A 19,105-nucleotide genomic window follows, 5' to 3' on the forward strand; every position below is an offset into this window, starting at 1 on the left:
AAAGTTAGATATTAGCACTCAAATATGAGGTTAACCTGGATGTTTTCACTTTCTGTCACTTGAAATAGGCAACTTTATTCAACTCTATCGTCATTTTTTGGTTCCCTTCATTATAAAATTAGATATTAGCACTCGAATATGAGGTTAACCTGGATGTTTTCACTTTCTGTCACTTGAAATAGGCAACTTTATTCAACTCTATCGTCATTTTTTGGTTCCGTTCATTATAAAGTTAGATATTAGCACTCAAATATGAGGTTAACCTGGATGTTTTCACTTTCTGTCACTTGAAATAGGCAACTTTATTCAACTCTATCGTCATTTTTTGGTTCCCTTCATTATAAAATTAGATATTAGCACTCAAATATGAGGTTAACCTGGATGTTTTCACTTTCTGTCCCTTGAAATAGGCAACTTTATTCAACTCTATCGTCATTTTTTGGTTCCGTTCATTATAAAATTAGATATTAGCACTCGAATATGAGGTTAACCTGGATGTTTTCACTTTCTGTCACTTGAAATAGGCAACTTTATTCAACTCTATCGTCATTTTTTGTTTCCCTTCATTATAAAATTAGATATTAGCACTCGAATATGAGGTTAACCTGGATGTTTTCACTTTCTGTCACTTGAAATAGGCAACTTTATTCAACTCTATCGTCATTTTTTGGTTCCGTTCATTATAAAGTTAGATATTAGCACTCAAATATGAGGTTAACCTGGATGTTTTCACTTTCTGTCACTTGAAATAGGCAACTTTATTCAACTCTATCGTCATTTTTTGGTTCCGTTCATTATAAAGTTAGATATTAGCACTCAAATATGAGGTTAACCTGGATGTTTTCACTTTCTGTCACTTGAAATAGGCAACTTTATTCAACTCTATCGTCATTTTTTGGTTCCGTTCATTATAAAGTTAGATATTAGCACTCAAATATGAGGTTAACCTGGATGTTTTCACTTTCTGTCACTTGAAATAGGCAACTTTATTCAACTCTATCGTCATTTTTTGGTTCCCTTCATTATAAAATTAGATATTAGCACTCGAATATGAGGTTAACCTGGATGTTTTCACTTTCTGTCACTTGAAATAGGCAACTTTATTCAACTCTATCGTCATTTTTTGGTTCCGTTCATTATAAAATTAGATATTAGCACTCGAATATGAGGTTAACCTGGATGTTTTCACTTTCTGTCACTTGAAATAGGCAACTTTATTCAACTCTATCGTCATTTTTTGGTTCCGTTCATTATAAAGTTAGATATTAGCACTCAAATATGAGGTTAACCTGGATGTTTTCACTTTCTGTCACTTGAAATAGGCAACTTTATTCAACTCTATCGTCATTTTTTGGTTCCGTTCATTATAAAGTTAGATATTAGCACTCAAATATGAGGTTAACCTGGATGTTTTCACTTTCTGTCACTTGAAATAGGCAACTTTATTCAACTCTATCGTCATTTTTTGGTTCCGTTCATTATAAAGTTAGATATTAGCACTCAAATATGAGGTTAACCTGGATGTTTTCACTTTCTGTCACTTGAAATAGGCAACTTAATTCAACTCTATCGTCATTTTTTGGTTCCCTTCATTATAAAATTAGATATTAGCACTCGAATATGAGGTTAACCTGGATGTTTTCACTTTCTGTCACTTGAAATAGGCAACTTTATTCAACTCTATCGTCATTTTTTGGTTCCGTTCATTATAAAATTAGATATTAGCACTCGAATATGAGGTTAACCTGGATGTTTTCACTTTCTGTCACTTGAAATAGGCAACTTTATTCAACTCTATCGTCTTTTTTTGGTTCCGTTCATTATAAAGTTAGATATTAGCACTCAAATATGAGGTTAACCTGGATGTTTTCACTTTCTGTCACTTGAAATAGGCAACTTTATTCAACTCTATCGTCATTTTTTGGTTCCCTTCATTATAAAATTAGATATTAGCACTCGAATATGAGGTTAACCTGGATGTTTTCACTTTCTGTCACTTGAAATAGGCAACTTTATTCAAATCTATCGTCTTTTTTTGGTTCCGTTCATTATAAAGTTAGATATTAGCACTCAAATATGAGGTTAACCTGGATGTTTTCACTTTCTGTCACTTGAAATAGGCAACTTTATTCAACTCTATCGTCATTTTTTGGTTCCGTTCATTATAAAGTTAGATATTAGCACTCAAATATGAGGTTAACCTGGATGTTTTCACTTTCTGTCACTTGAAATAGGCAACTTTATTCAACTCTATCGTCATTTTTTGGTTCCCTTCATTATAAAATTAGATATTAGCAGTGAAATATGAGGTTAACCTGGATGTTTTCACTTTCTATCACTGGAAATAGGCAACTTTATTCAACTCTATCGTCATTTTTTGGTTCCGTTCATTATAAAATTAGATATTAGCACTCGAATATGAGGTTAACCTGGATGTTTTCACTTTCTGTCACTTGAAATAGGCAACTTTATTCAACTCTATCGTCTTTTTTTGGTTCCGTTCATTATAAAGTTAGATATTAGCACTCAAATATGAGATTAACCTGGATGTTTTCACTTTCTGTCACTTGAAATAGGCAACTTTATTCAACTCTATCGTCATTTTTTGGTTCCGTTCATTATAAAGTTAGATATTAGCACTGAAATATGAGGTTAACCTGGTTGTTTTCACTTTCTGTCAATTGGAAATGTCAAATATATTTAACCATATAACAATTGTTAAACTCCTTCGTGTTTTTTTCACTTGTAATTAATCCGTGCTCCATTTGTTACAACAATTTCTTCTGTCTTTCGTCCAATTTAACGTTTACACTTGCTTTTTGAATCGTACGTTTATATTTCACGGTATATGATTATCGTCTGCAACGGGCGGTGTTGCCAAATTTAGGTTAGCTTTCATGTTATCTCTTTCTACATTAAGAACGACTCGGTAACGCGGGTTATAAATCGTAGTGGGAACGCTAGTTTCCGGATCACGGCGAGTAGACTTATTGGTGAGGGGGGGAGAAATTCGCGGCGAAGCGGGGTTGCGCCGCTACCCCGGCCACCGTGGCGTGGCAATCGCGTGACGTCAGGATAACAGCCAATCGGAATTGACTGCCAATGTCGTCTGCATATATTGCTGTATTTACGTATTACTTATTATTTTTTCTTATTTCCTTTAACCAGCGCGAATTTAGGGACAGGATTTTGTAGGGATCTTATAAGGATAGGGGTATTACTGCTTCAAATAAGTAAAAAATCCGGTTACGCTTCAAAAGCCTTTATTTTGAGCTGGTGTCTGTACATGAAAAATCGTTATTACAACAGAAATTATTCTTTAACAAGCAGGACAGGAGTCCACAAAATTCACACGTAAAGCGGATAAGGATTAGTTTGTAAGAATTAATTGGAACGAAACTCCCACGTACCACTCGTACGTTCTACCAGTCTAAACTAACATTGTAAAAAGTTAGGAAAGCTCAAATCAATAAACATGGGTGAGCAATTCTAGTGAGCAATTGACGAACGTATTTCGTCTAACAACCACGAGATCAGGCAATTATTGAAGGCAGGAAAAACGTTGCGAGTACATATTTTTTTTAATAAGAGCGGGGATTCCAGCATTAAATAAATCATAAATACTCTACACAGGATTCTCCACTCCCTTGGTTCCTGTGATTCCCACCGGTCGCATCAAATAGCGGCGCTGATGTAGCCAGCCCCGGTTGTTCCCAAGCGGCACGCCCACAAGAGGCACGCTACGCGGCGAATTTGAATCCACGTTTCCCAACGCAGTGCTGTGAAGGGCAAAATTTGCTGGCGGAGCGGGAGCTCTCGTGGCGTCGAAGCAACGCGGAGCTGTGAAGGCACCCTAATATGGCCGCGAGAGGCACGCTTTGTGGCGAATTTGAATCCATGTCTCAATCGTTCATTGCTAAAAAATAAAGTTCGTGTGAACTGCCCACGAAAATATAACTATCACCGTGAGTTTAAGTAGTTTCCTGGTGGCGAATATGTACGTAATCACATATTCGGTACGCTTATTCACGTTGAGAGAAGGGAAGAATAAGTGGGTAAGGAAACGCTGTTAACTTTCCCTAGCCTGAATTAAGTTTGAGGGCCCATAGATATCAACCATGTCTTTAAACTTCCGGCACCTATGTTTTAGAGAATTAAAAATGATTCCTGCGCAGCTCATAAAGAAGAGCACTCGTTGACATCATTAGCAGACCACCTAGGCACACATGGGGACGGGTCAGATCCGGTATTAGGACCATAGCAAGAATTTTTATCATACAGACTGTCCCAAGGGTCGTGTGTCATTTTTGACCTGTAATTTTAATAACTTTGCATGGAGCAATATTCATGAAAATTGTCACACTTATGGGGAAAGGTCCTAAGTTTTGTTGAGTGTAAGCAAAATTTTACAATTTTGACCTCACAAAGTAGGTCCAAACCAAAAATTTGAATTTGCCTTATGGGGTTTCAATGTTAAAAAAATCGAGATAGACAAAAGTGTGAATTTCATTGACCGATTTGTCAATTCTTAGGTTTTCGGACACGAGAAAACCGAAAATAACACTTTTATTTACGAATATTCAACCGTTGACCCAGTAAGGTCACCGTCAAGGTCATAAGGGTGCGAAAAATCCACAGAGAAAAAATCATTCGCCTTGACCGGGATTCGTGATTTTTTCTCTGTGGATTTTTCGCACAATGTGCATTGCGGGTGACTCCCGTAAAAGTTATCACCGTGGCTAGTCCCGGTATACTTAAATTCGTCATAAGGGTGGCAAAAGGAATAGCATACCAACAAAGGTGTCGATCCATGGGTTTTGTAGGGTGCCCAAGTCATTGTTATTGTCCAAATACCCGTATTATTCACTAATTGACCTCCGAGGGTCACCACGGGGGTCAAAGGTCATAGAGTTAAAAGTCGGGCAATCATAAAAACCAAGGGGTCAAACCATAGGTTTTGAAGGGTGCCAAAGTCGGTTAGGGTGTTCGTAGATCCGTATTGTTGATTTTTTGACCTCCGAAGGTCACAATTGGGGTCAAAGGTCATAGAGTCAAACGTCGAGCCATCACGACGAACAACCTTTGGTTGGGGACATTAGTTTTCCTATTATTTAAAAACATACCTCTATGACCTCTGACCCCATTGTGACCCTCGCTGGTAATAAAAAGTCGACAATATGGATTTAAAAACAGCAAAACTGACTTGGGCACCCTTTAAAACACATTGTTACACTCTTTTGCTGTCATGGTGGGCCGATATAACTCTATGACCCTTGACCCCCATTATGACCTTCGGAGGTCAAAATATCAACAATACGGATGTACGAACAGCCTAACCGACTTTGGCACCCTTCAAAACCTATGGTTTGACACCTTGGTTGTCATGATGGCTCGACGTTTGAGTCTATGACCTTTGACCCCAATTGTGAACTTCGGAGGTCAAAAAATCAACAATACGGATCTACGAACACCCTAACCGACTTTGGCACCCTTCAAAACCTATGGTTTGACCCCTTGGTTTTTATGATTGCCCGACTTTTAACTCTATGACCTTTGACCCCCGTGGTGACCCTCGGAGGTCAATTAGTGAATAATACGGGTATTTGGACAATAACAATGACTTGGGCACCCTACAAAACCCATGGATCGACACCTTTGTTGGTATGCTATTCCTTTTGCCACCCTTATGACCTTGACGGTGGCCTTACTGGGTCAACGGTTGAATATTCGTGAATAAAAGTGTTATTTTCGGTTTTCTCGTGTCCGAAAACCTAAGAATTGACATATTGGTCAATGAATTTCACACTTTTGTCTATCTCGATTTTTTTGACATTGAAACCCCATAAGGCAAATTCAAATGTTTGGTTTGGACCCACTTTGTGAGGTCAAAAGGTCAAAATTGTAAAATTTTGCTTACACTCAACAAAACTTAGGACCTTTCCCCATAAGTGTGACAATTTTCATGAATATTGCTCCATGCAAAGTTATTAAAATTACAGGTCAAAAATGAAACACGACCCTTGGGACAGTCTGTATGATAAAAATTCTTGCTATGGTCCTGTATCCCCAACCGCTTATTTTCCCTCAGCTCCCAATCGTAGCCGGAGATGCATCCGGGCACAAAACACCGAGATTTACCCATGATATTTCGTAAATATCTTACTGGTGGAGAAGTACTAAAAAAACACCAAAATCGGTGAAATTCTCGGCTCACAGAGGATGATAACAGCCGATCACTCATAAGCCGCCACTGACAACAAGGCAAATGAATGGAATAGTAGTGTCGGTCGCGCCACGAGTGGCAAAAGTTGGAGTTTGAATTAATGCGCGGGACCCGTGTTCAAATTATGACTGCTACTGCCACCTAGTGGGGCCTCCTTAGTAATGTAAACTCTAACTCTACCAGTGAGAAATGGGTGGTGGAATCCACGTGGAACCCACGTGGAAATTACGGTGGAGATTAGGTGGAAATGTAACGTGGATACCACGTGTTTTTGGAATCAACGTGAAATCCACGTGGAAATTTGGTGGAATCAACGTGGAACCCACGTGGAAAGTTGGTGGAATCAACGTGGAATCCACATGGAAATTTGGTGGAATCAACGTGGAACCCACGTGGAAATTTGGTGGAAAAATTAAAATAGCCGTAGGTGCTCCCCCAAAACAATTAAACCCTCGACCACTATGTACCTGTTGCATTGGATTGTACGTATTGGTACTGTGTACCATGCAAATATGCCAAATACACAGGAGCTAATTATAGCTAATGTCCTTCCTTATACCATTCCAAAGTTGGAATGGTATAAGCTAGAGAATACATAGAGAATGGTCAGGAAGTTAAGAATTCTAACCAAACAATTTTTAGATAGCTCTTATTGGTGATTTTACCCATGTGTATTGCCATGATTTGGTTCATCTAATCAATTTTTAAATAAGTTTTAATGTAAATAATAAGTTTAAATTTAAATGTTTCAAAAATGAGAAAACACTTTATTAGTAAAGTATTTTAAAAGTTTCAATCTAAAAAAATTTAATATAACAATTTAAAGTCTTCCATTCAATTCAATATCATCATAATCATCTTCGTCATCATATTCATCATCTTCATCGTCGTCACCTTCCTGCTTCCTTTTCTTAGCGTATTTCAGCCAATTTTTAATGGCTGACTCAGCCACAACCAGATCACTTTCAGGGTGTTTCAACAGAATTGCACCTGAAAAGAAAACCTTTTTTTACTTAGACCATAAAAACTGAAGTGAATAACGGAGGAGAATATATATGTTGAGTCACTTAAAGCTTGCAGCATATATCAAGAATTGTTGTCCCTTTAAATTCTAAATTTATTGGTGAATATTGTAAGAATGCCATTGAATTATGTATAAGGAAAAGAGTATGCTGGTTAAATATCATTAAATTTGATTATCATGGTGGCATCCTGATGATATGCAAAGGGTAAGATATTCTCTGAAGGATGATGAAAAATAATCTTATTGTTACGATTTAAAAATGATAATCAAATAAACTGAAGCTCACTATAGCATACATTAAATATTTATATCAACAGATATTTACCCAATAATGAGCAAGCTATTTAACTTAATCTCTTTCATCTTTAGCTACTCACCAAGAATTACTTCTTTTAAGCGAAGTTTATTAAATGCCTCTTTTGGAGGTTTGCCATTATAATTGAATTCTACTGCAAGTTTATTTGTCATAATTTTTCCCATCATTACAGATATAGATTTTGCATCATTTTGCAGTACATAGCAGCTTAGGTAGTCCATCTAATAATAGAAATATATATGTATATATATATATCAGAGTATACCTTCTCATATCACCAAATTTGTAAAATTAAAATTTGAAATTGAATAAAAAAGCAGAATATCATCAGCAACATGTGTTAAGTTTTAACTTTCAGTCGTTTGGTCTATGAAATTAAATCATGTAATACATAACATTTATACATACAGTAGCAGCAAAGTTTGACTTATTGTCCAGGAATCTTTCCATTTTCTCCAGTTTGACGTGAGATGTCACTGGAAAGGGTGGCAGGTTAGGAGGTCTTTCGACTCTCTTCAATGCAGGAGTTAATGTTCTATTTGTCTGGGCCTGATTCATTACCAGGATGTCCATTTTGCTGTTTAGCAAACTAATAATTTTTCTCTGGCTTCTTAGTTCCCTGAGAACAACATCCAAAGTACCTAAAACATAAAATTGAAATATTATTCATTAATTACATGTGGAAAGTAGCATTCGTTTAATTAAAAAAGCAAATGTTAAGATTACCTTGCAAATCATCAACATTTTGTAGGGGTTGGCCAGTATCATTTCTGCCAATTTCTTGTGCAGCTACGTCTTCACCAGAGAAAGGCTGAAAATTACTGCTTCTTATTTTCTGCCTTTTTGCATTAACTGGCTCATCATTTTCCATCGATTCGCCCTTTTTTTCATTACTACACCCAATTCCTGTCTTTTGAATTGTGCTTTCAGCCTTCCTCCTTCCACTAGCAGTTGAAGTTGACGGCTGGTTATTATCAGCCTTCTTATGATATTTGGGAACTGCTATTTCCTTGTCAAAAAAATGTGGCGGTGGATTCACTTTCTTTGAATTATGACTATATTCATCCTCAGCAGAGGATGATTCATCATATCTCCTCTTTCTTTGTCTCCTCCTCTTGCCACATTCGTCACTCTCAAGGTTTGACGTCTCTTCAGCAAGCCTTGCCCCTTGCCTTGCTTCTAGATATGAGGCTGCAATTAAAATCCAGACATTAAAAGATAAGAAAATACAAACAGGATTTAAAGAAATAACTCAACCTTAGCCTTGACTTACCATAATACCGTTTCAAAATTGCTGAGTGAAGAGTCCAGTCACTCTGCGGACCAGTCTCCTTCCTTGCCATTTTTGTTACAAGATTTGGGCTGCTATTCTGGATGGAATAGCATTATGCTATTCTCCGATATTGCAACCGATGTTGCTATAATATAGCGTATTGCAACGCCTATGCTATTTGGTATTCAGAACGGTTGCAATTCGTGTTTTTACTACACCGGAAGACGTAATTCTCAGAATAGCATAGGCCCGTAGCAATTCACTATTCTGAACGGCGAATTGCAACCGGTAGGCTTGCTATAATATTACGCGGTCTTCGAGGCCGACCTATTCGGTATTGCAACCCAGAAAACGTGCGCATTGCGATGTCGAATTGTTTTTCTGAGGTTAAAGTAACATAATCAAGTATTGAAAAATGGAATAATAGCCAAAAATAAAATGATATCAGCTTTATTTTAATTAAATAATAGAAGCATAAGTGATGAATATTTAACTAGTTAAGTGAATTGGTTAGAAATTAACATTCGAGCTTAATATATGAAGCACAAGCTTGCTTCAACGAGAATTACTACGATTAGACCAAATTTTCCGTGTTTTATTCATATTTACAACTCATAATTTTATTTCATCACTTGACTTGCTACTAAAAATATCCTCAATATAGGCTATGAGGTCGATTCTTGAAAATTTTCAAGATTGTGTTAACAGACTAACTCGCCAAATATAATAACAGTTATAGCTTTCAATGAAAACCATATATTACCATAATAATACCATATACTTTGATCAGCCGTTCATTTCCTCAATTGGACAGTATATACAAATACATGCAACGAGTCGAAATTGTTTTCCCCACTATTCGCTACCTTCTACAATTAAAACTTAAAATTTACTAAATTATAACGGGCAGTCGACTTGAAATACTTGCTTGAAAACAAAGGATTTCTCCGAACACCAATAAAGTTTCCGAACAAATATGATTCACCACAAACGTTTAATGGAATATTCATGTACATCATAAACGCAATATATATCATGTGGAATTCAATACAAATTGTTTCCTCTATAGCCAAGCAAGTTATTCACACAATTAATTTTCAGTATATCGGCACAGTTCAGGGTCTATAAAAAATTTCAATGAGCACATTAAAATCAGCTGATACGAAAACAATGATAACTGACACAACAGCACTTTCCACACGATTCACTATTGCTAGATTCACTTTTTCACAGCTGTTCCATCATCCTCAAATTCACCATCACCTCCCTCTGCTTTTTCCAAATCTGCAGCTGAAATATCGATACTATTCCATCGTAATACATGAAAGCACAGCTGTGACGTTGCCACCTACTTCAGTTCCTAAACAGAGATTGAATACTGAAATTAGGGAGTCATATAATATAAAGTTGGTATTAAAAACGAAAGCTTCTAGTCCATACAATAAAGCTATATCGTCACGATCAAAGCAATAAAAGTTGGTACATATTTATTTTGACATGCAACGAACAGACAGACTTCGAAGCCTAAGACAATTACGAAGAAAATCCAACATATTTAGCTTTCAATGATTATTTCGCATAACATATATCTCACGATAAAGGACCGATCGGATATAGGTAAATGATTCAATATATATGCCCGATAAATCATCATTATAACAGTAAAATTATGACCTAACCCACCTGTCTGAAGCCATTGTGATATCAAAACAACAACAATCAGCTGATTTCATAAACAATATTTTCAAAGCGTATTATATAAATCCACGGTTTAATATAATTTTTAAATGCAAATGAAGCAATTATTTTTAATTGCAAGTCAATATTCCATAAAATACAGAAAAATATATAAAATATCTTCTCCCTCATTGGTTGCGCAAACTGTTCAGAAAATTTTTCATACGGGAAGGGGCGGAGCTTCCAAATAGCTCACGCAAGAAATAGCATGCTGCTATTCCGAACAAAATTATTACTACACGTCATTCTGAATACGGGGTCGTTGCAATAATGACCCGCAGAATAGCATATGCTATTTTTTGCAACGCTTATCCAGAATAGCAGCCCAGGGCTGCTATTATGGACGGAATAGCATCATGCTATTCTTCGATATTGCAACCGATGTTGCTATAATATAGCGTATTGCGACGCCTATGCTATTTGGTATTACGAACGGTTGCAATTCGTGTTTTTACTACACCGGAAGACGTAATTCTCAGAATAGCATAGGCCCGTTGCTATTTACTATTATGAACGGCGAATTGCAACCGGTAGGCTTGCTATAATATTACGCGGTCTTCGATGCCGAGCAATTCGGTATTGCAACCAGAAAACGTGCGCATTGCGATGTCGAATTGTTTTTCTGAGGTTAAAGTAACCTAATCAAGCATTGAAAAATGGAATAATAGCCAAAAATAAAATGATATCAGCTTTATTTTAATTAAATAATAGTAGCACAAGTGATGAATATTTAACTATAGTTAAGTGATTTGGTTAGGAATTAACATTCGAGCTTAATATATGAAGCACAAGCTTGCTTCATCGACAGTACGAAAACAATAACAATTAATGCAAAGAATTACTACCATTAGCCCAAATTTTACGTGTTTTATTCATATTTACAATTCATAATTTTATTTCATCACTTGACTTGCTACTAAAAATATCCTCAATGTAGGCTATCAGGTCGATTCTTGAAAAATTTCAAGCTTGTGTTAACACACTAACTCGCCAAATATATTAATAGTTATAGCTTTCAATGAAAACCATATATTACCATAATAATACCATATACTTTGATCAGCCGTTCATTTCCTCAATTGGACAGTATATACAAATACATGCAACGAGTCGAAATTGTTTTCCCCACTATTCGCTGCCTTCTACAATTAAAACTAAAAATTTATTAAATTATAAACACGGGCAGTCGACTTGAATTACTTGCTTGAAAACAAAGGATTTCTCCGAACACCAATAAAGTTTCCGAACAAATATGATTCACCACAAACGTTTAATGGAATATCCATGCACTACATCATTAATGCAATATATATCATGTGGAATTGAATACAAATTGTTTCCTCTATAGACAAGTAAGTTATTCACACAATTAAGTTTCAGTTTATCGGCACAGTTCAGGGTCTATCAAAAATTTCAGTGAGCACATAATAAAATCAGCTGATACGAAAACAATGGTAACTGACACAACAGCACTTTCCACACGATTCACTATTGCTAGATTCACTTTTTCACAGCTGTTCCATCCATCCTCAAATTCACCATCACCTCCCTCTGCTTTTTCCAAATATGCAGCTGAAATATCGATACTATTCCATCATAATACATGAAAGCACAGCTGTGACGTTGCCACCTACTTCATTTCCTAAACAGAGAATGAACACTGAAATTAGGGAGTCATATAATATATAGATAACATTAGAAACGAAAGCTTCTAGTTCATACAGTAAAACGATATCGTCACGAGCAATACAATAAAAGTTGATACATATTAATTCTGATATGCAACAAACAGACTTCGAAGCCTAACACATTTACGAAGAAAATCAAACATATTTAGCTTTCAATGATTATTTCGCATAGCATATATCTCACGGTAAAGGACCGATCGGATATAGGTAAATCATTGAATATTTATGTCCGATAAATCATCATTATAACAACGAAATTATGACCTAACCCACCTGTCTGAAGCCATTGGGAAATTATCACAACCACAACAAACAGCTGATTTCTTAAATGAGATTTTCAAAGCGTATTATATATTTCCAAGGTTTAATATAATTTTTAAATGTAAATAAAGCAATTATTTATAATTTCAAGTCAATATTCCGTAAAATACAGAAAAATATATAAAATATCTTCTCCCTCATTGGTTACGCAAACTGTTCAGAAAGTTTTTCATACGGGAAGAGGCGGAGCTTCCAAATAGCTCGCGCAAGAAATAGCATGCTGCTATTCCGAACAAAATTATTACTACGCTTCATTCATAATACGGGGCCGTTGCTATAATGACCCGCAGAATAGCGTATGCTATTTTTTGCAACGCTTATCCATAATAGCAGCCTTGGAGGAGTACTTTGTGGAGGCCAGTATATTTGTATTTTCTCTTTTGCTGAAGGTCGTCCATCTTTTTCAGAAAAATTAATCCACTTAGTTGGTGCAGCAAAAAACTCTACACCATCAACATCCTCACCTTGAAACTTCACCACCACAAACTGAAAAAAGGTGATAGTGACATAAGTAATAATTAGATTAATAGATAATTTAAATTTGTTGGCATTCATACATTTATGAATTACTGCTGCAAATATGATACATGTTAGTTTACCTCAAAATGAAATAAATGTCAGAAAGAATGAAGAAGAGGAATGCAAAGGAATCCGTCATCATCATCAGGTAGTAAAACACATTTGGATTGGACGTCATTGAAGTCAAAGTGCAATGTTCTGCCATCAAGTCTGTTAACTTTAAGTATGCCCAACTTAGATGAGTTTAAAGGATAATGATAGAAATCATCCTGCCAAAGAAACTTGTTTCCAACAAGTATCACTTTTCCTTCCTGACTATGCACAATATTTTTAATGATAATAATATCACCGGACTTTGTTCTGCAGCATGAATCATACTTTCTTTTTGTATTGTAAGTTATCCTATGATATTTTAACTTTTTGTACTGGATTCCTGGCACATCTTCAAAGGGATTTTTAAGTTTATGGATTAATTTAACATCATTTTGTGGCTCACTCAGAATCTTTTTCCTATCATCTCTTTGAAGTTCCCTGAATGCTAGCTGTTGCAGTGGTTTGTGGCCAGATCGGAGAGATTCTTTCAATGATTTCAATTTATTTTCAAATTTAAATGTTGAAAATTCCTCCAAAGCGCCATGTTCACGACATTCATTTCCTAAATGCTTTAGTGAATGGACATTATACGAGATGAAACGTTTGCCATAGGTTGATGCACAATGCTTAATAAATGCCTCCAACAATTCTTCTGCCTTCTCAATGTTCTCATTTTGCTGGACATGATAAGGGCTTGCTAGAATGAAAATGGCACAATGGAGAAGTAAAAACTGCTTGTAAATGTTCACATTAAATGCTCTATGTTTGAAAACTAACATGCCATCATAACAGAGAAGGCGTCTCCACTCTGTTCCCTTATAAAGTTTCCACTCCTGAAGGTTTCTTGGGGGTCTATTAAATTCACATGGAAAGCATGACTTGATTGACACAAGTTTGTCAGAAATTTCAGAGAATGCATTTCTATTTAGTTTCCATGGACCTGGCCACAAAATCCATGCCCCTACAAGCCTCTTGAAAACTCCCCCGTACACTAAATGGAAGCTATCCAATCGGAACTGAGAAACCATACCAGTTCCAATTTGTTCCAATGGAGTTCTCCATTCACCATTATCATGATCATCAATATCTGCACCAGGGGCATGAAGATGGTGTTCTAGTTGGTCTCTTCTTTGAAAAGATTCATCTGTGCGAAGAGGACAATTAAGCTCTGCATATGTCACTCGGTCCTCCACCCACTCACCAATCACAGTACACTTTTCACATGCAGCATATCCAGTGTGACCTTTGCATTGTTTAACGAAAGCTCTGGCCGGAGCATCAAGAATATAGTGACGAATGCGAAAAGGAAAAATCCTTCCATCATATTCATAACCTCCTTCCATGAGCTCCCCAGCCTCTTTCACAAAATCATTCAGGAACATATTTAAATTTTCAGGCTTACCTTTACCACAAAAAACTGTGATTGGAAAAGGCACCTGATATTTACCAGCAAGACACCCCAAAATAGGCCAAAACTCGGTTCTAGAGCTGGTGTGAAGAGGGAGTCCATCTATATTTATATCTATTATAATTTCCTGGTGTGAATGCAGGTATTTCCAAGTCAAAATTTTATTTAAACTTTCACGAATTCCTCTGTACCACAATTTGCCATTTCCTATGCTTTTGATTGGGATGCTCTTTGGTGTGTTGAAAAGAGTTTTATAGCTAGAAGGCAGAATAGGATACAAAGGCTTAAGATAAAACAACAGTTCATCAATTTTCCTCATAGGAACTCCCGATGACCCCCACTTTCTCAAAGATTCTAGTAGATATTTTACTTTGTCATCTTCATCATGAAATATCCCTGCTTCATCCATATTACCATTACTACCATCCTTTTTAAAACTCTGGTCAGGCATATTTATGCCAGAAAATTGTGATTCAGGCAAATGACTATAACCACCTGAAGTTGAAGAGCTGTGGTGAGACTCAATGTTATCAAAACTATTTTCACTGCTGATTTGTGGGTTCAACTGCTCACTTTCACCTGAGGTAAGGGGATCAAATTCGGCACTATTAGCACTTCCACTGTCGCTTTGAATTTCTGATTCCAGGTGGGATGAAAAACTCCTCTCTTCATTGATAAATTCTTCCCTCTCATTTCTTCTTAGTTCTTGAACCCATCTTTGCACTTTGCTTGCTGCAGCAACTAGCCTAGATTTTTCACTAGATATTTTTTCTGCTCGCCGTTTTAGCGCTCGCTCGAAACCCTCGAATATACAAGAAAGAACAATATTTTTAGATAATACTGATAAAATGATTGAAGAGAGAATGGTACTGATAGTCAAGCACTTCATGCTCTCCTCAAAATGCACAAATGGTGAAGACAAACAACACTTTTCTTTATCTTAAAAAAATGGGCAGAGGAACAAGAAAACACATGGAAAGACGAAACTTAGCGGTCACATTAAAAGTCATTAGTAATTTTTCAAGTCATTTGTCTGTATATACCCAACAGTAAGTTATAATTAATAGCCACCGTAGAAAATCATGATGTAGATGTAGATTGATGGGAATAAAACAGATCATCTCTTGCTCACTTAATTAACTTTGAAAATTGTATAATTGTCTGTTCTTTATAAGAAAATAATTTAGGTACTCCAAAAAACATAATGGTATTATGATTTCATTATTTAATACTCACAGGTTTAGCGTTTTCCATCCTTCCCCTAAGGCAAAACGATGACTTCGGATTCTGGATTTATTAGCTATCAGACTTTATTAGCTAAATGATCGTCCACACGTTCTGAGAAAATTATTAGCGTTGATCTGGTTAATCCAAACACTGCTGTAGGGCAATTCAGTTATAACTGTTGACGTGGTTGCTAAGGTGAAAAATATTGCATTGTTGCTATTCGCTTAGCCATTTCGAATATCGCGCCCGTGGTCGCGCCGCGAGTTTTGTGAACTACGACGACCGTTGTCAACGAAAAGTTTCCCCGCGTAAACAGCAGACCACAGCAGGCGACGGAATAATATATATTATAATAACATACTGTAATATATGTTATGTATTTACATTGCCGTGCGAACAGTAATGTTCATTATCGTTGTGGACGTAGTTTAATTTCGTTCAAGTAGTGTTTATGCATATTTAACTGCATATATCACGTAATTTACATCGTTCTTGTCTAGCATATAATTCTCAGGTTCTCTTTTCGGAATGTACCTTTTCGAGTTGGAGGTAATGTTATCTGTCTGTGTGCAAATGTTTTTTTTTTTTCATATTTGTCGTTATCATCCGCTTAATATATTATCTCTCGAGTAAGCTACATATTTTCTACCATTTATCTAATTGGATACTACTTGGGCTGAAAATGTGTTGACGTATATTGTTTTTAAACCATGTTTACAAGACGTTTTCCCGTCATCTGCTTCACTAATTGTAGATGTTGCTGAGCGTAGATATTTTAATATATAAATGTATTAAAAATAGCTACACTTGAATGAGAGTGAGAGTTTAGTGGTGTTATTCAGGGCAATCCTACCTCGGACGTATGAAATATTGAATTGTCCTAAATTCGTATTACGTAAATTGATTTTAAGTATGTTTTATTAGTCATAGGATAGTCGTAATAATTTCACAAATGTCGTGTTAAAAACTCTATTATAAATTCATCGATTGTTTTGCTCCGGTATAATCCAAATAATAAGATATCATTGCCATAATCATGGTATAATGTAAAGCATATATATACTATAGATGAATATTAGTGTAGATTCAAATGGCGAGTTCGGAGCAGGTTTCAAGAACTTAGGATACAGTATACTAATGTCACTTCTAATACAGAGGAGGCAAACAACTTGTAGCCCAGTGAGAAATGGGTGGTGGAATCCACGTGGAACCCACGTGGAAAATTAACGTGGATACCACGTGTTTTTGGTCGTGGAATCAACGTGGAACCCACGTGGAAATTTGGTGGAAAAATTAAAACAGCAGTTGGTGCTGTCCTAAAACCATTAAAACCTCAACCACTCTATATCTAAACCTTCTATATACCTATGTGTCTACGATTTTTCATGTGCTCTCATGGCTGCCTTTCCACGAATTATATAAAAATAGAATGTGCGATTCATTTTCACATAACTAGCGTGGTTTCAGGATGATAAATGACGCAATGTCACCAGAGAGTTAAGTTCCACAAATTAGAAATTCTGTTTAACATTTTATGATAATCACCACAAATCCACTTGAAATCAACGTGGATTCCACGTGGGTCCAACCACTCAATATCCACCACCACCAAATATCCACCACTCAACGTGGATTCCACGTGGATTCCACCACCCATTTCTCACTGGGTATGAAATAAATGTTGATCAAAGGCAATAATCTAGCTACTTGAACCTACATTTTCATCACACGCTATTTCGTTACTCAACTATTTACCTCCCCCAAACTTCTGTTCCTGGCAGGGTATTCGGACAAACTTCCCGTTGGAACGCTGGTCAGGTTACCCATCATCCCCTAACCGCTAGACCAGTGGCGGCTCGTGAGTCAAATGCTAGGGGGGGCGCACTCCACCGGGGGGTCATAATTTTTTAATATTTCGTGTATTTTATTAAGTTTTTACGGCAATATAGGATTTAAATTCTGTGATGCCATACGTTCCGTTTTTTTCAACAAAAATACCTAGTTTTCCTAATAAAGCTTGATTAATAAATACTAAATGCAGTAGACTCTCGGTCATACGGATCGGCTTAGTCCGGACTCTCGATGATACTGATCAATGATCTTGAAGAATAAAAATATATTTGCTGCTATATTTTGCAAATACAAACGAAAATACGTAACTTTAGGTTTTAGCGTCTACATTCTTCGTGCGGATATGCCCGCAATACACTTCTGTTGTTCGTTTTGCAATCATAATGCGTCATTTGTCAAATCTATACAACATTTGCAATGATTTAGGTAGCAATGACACTTGTAACACCTGAGGAGGGAGGAGAGTGTCACTGACTTCCACTAGGCAACAAACACTACTAGAATGCGCGCGCTTTGCTATTGCAGATGTAAATTTTGATGGCGGTGTTCGCGTTGCTTCTTGAATACAGTATGATTTAAAATCAACAATTAGACATTTTTCACACATTTTTAACAAAATATGAAATACTCACAGGCCTTTAGTTATATTGCAAAAGTCCTTCCTTCTTTCATTTTGTCCAGCAAAGTGATCAATTACACGTTCGTTGAAATCAGCGCTGGACAACAATTTCTTTCTGATTGAACACATGGCAAGGGCACTAGTCTATAAATAAACAAGGGACGACACAAAATAGGCCGACGAAAAATACGACCAAAGAGAACAAGGTGCCTGGACACAGAATTGGGACAATTTTTCCCTATATTTCCCTTAAAAAAACGAGCACTGTTGATTAATTAAAATTGTCTTCTTGAATGTACACACAGCACTAAGAAACTTCTTAATCGGCAATTACGCACAATTAACTCCTCGAAAATTATGTCTGAACTCATTTCACTCCGTTCTTTCCGAGAGTCTTGCCGTTACTATAAGGACGACTCAAGTGAGATAGAAGTCGTGGTCCACTAATGCTGATTCAGCTGAGGGACGAATTTAAGGTCAGCAAAGGCATTCAAGCAAACAAAGGACGTCACGGACCATCTCCTTGAGTCTAAGATTCATATGTGGTAAACACACGAGACGCCAACGGGTCGCATTTGGATTAACCGTGTCTTCGAAATCATTGCCATGATATAATAGAAAATAAGTTCTAGATCGTAAAAGAAGACGACTCGACTGAGCCACAGATGGGAGCTGTAAGGATTTCCGCACTGATATGAACTCTTCGAGGCCACTTAAATCAGACATAAGTGGGCATTTTCCGTCAGACAGCTACCGCTCTGCCGCTGAGGAATTAGGTGAACATGAACTAATACAACAAGGACGGC

At 36.6% G+C, this 19,105-nt stretch overlaps 2 protein-coding genes across 3 annotated transcripts; both read right to left on the reverse strand.

Annotated features, from left to right (window-relative positions):
- Window positions 1–6,961: 6,961 nt before the first annotated feature.
- LOC124162213 lies at window positions 6,962–8,638 on the reverse strand. Its single transcript, XM_046538670.1, has 4 exons — window positions 8,290–8,638; window positions 7,972–8,204; window positions 7,625–7,784; window positions 6,962–7,213 (listed from the first exon to the last, which is right to left on the reverse strand). Exons 1-4 carry the CDS (start codon window positions 8,432–8,434, stop codon window positions 7,044–7,046), a joined length of 708 nt encoding a protein of 235 aa, XP_046394626.1. The 5' UTR covers window positions 8,435–8,638; the 3' UTR covers window positions 6,962–7,043.
- A 4,356-nt stretch (window positions 8,639–12,994) lies between these two features.
- Window positions 12,995–16,485, reverse strand: LOC124162203. Of its 2 annotated transcripts, XM_046538650.1 has the most exons (3): window positions 15,839–16,485; window positions 13,182–15,404; window positions 12,995–13,068 (listed from the first exon to the last, which is right to left on the reverse strand). In XM_046538650.1, the coding sequence occupies exons 1-2, from the start codon at window positions 15,854–15,856 to the stop codon at window positions 13,200–13,202; spliced, it is 2,223 nt and encodes a 740-aa protein (XP_046394606.1). In that variant the 5' UTR covers window positions 15,857–16,485; the 3' UTR covers window positions 12,995–13,068; window positions 13,182–13,199. The 2 variants fall into 2 exon arrangements, with proteins under 2 accessions (XP_046394606.1, XP_046394605.1); XM_046538649.1 differs by having other exon boundaries at window positions 12,995–15,404.
- Between the last annotated feature and the right edge of the window lie 2,620 nt (window positions 16,486–19,105).

This window comes from Ischnura elegans, chromosome 7, assembly GCF_921293095.1.
Source record: "Ischnura elegans chromosome 7, ioIscEleg1.1, whole genome shotgun sequence".
Classification (NCBI taxonomy): domain Eukaryota; kingdom Metazoa; phylum Arthropoda; class Insecta; order Odonata; family Coenagrionidae; genus Ischnura; species Ischnura elegans.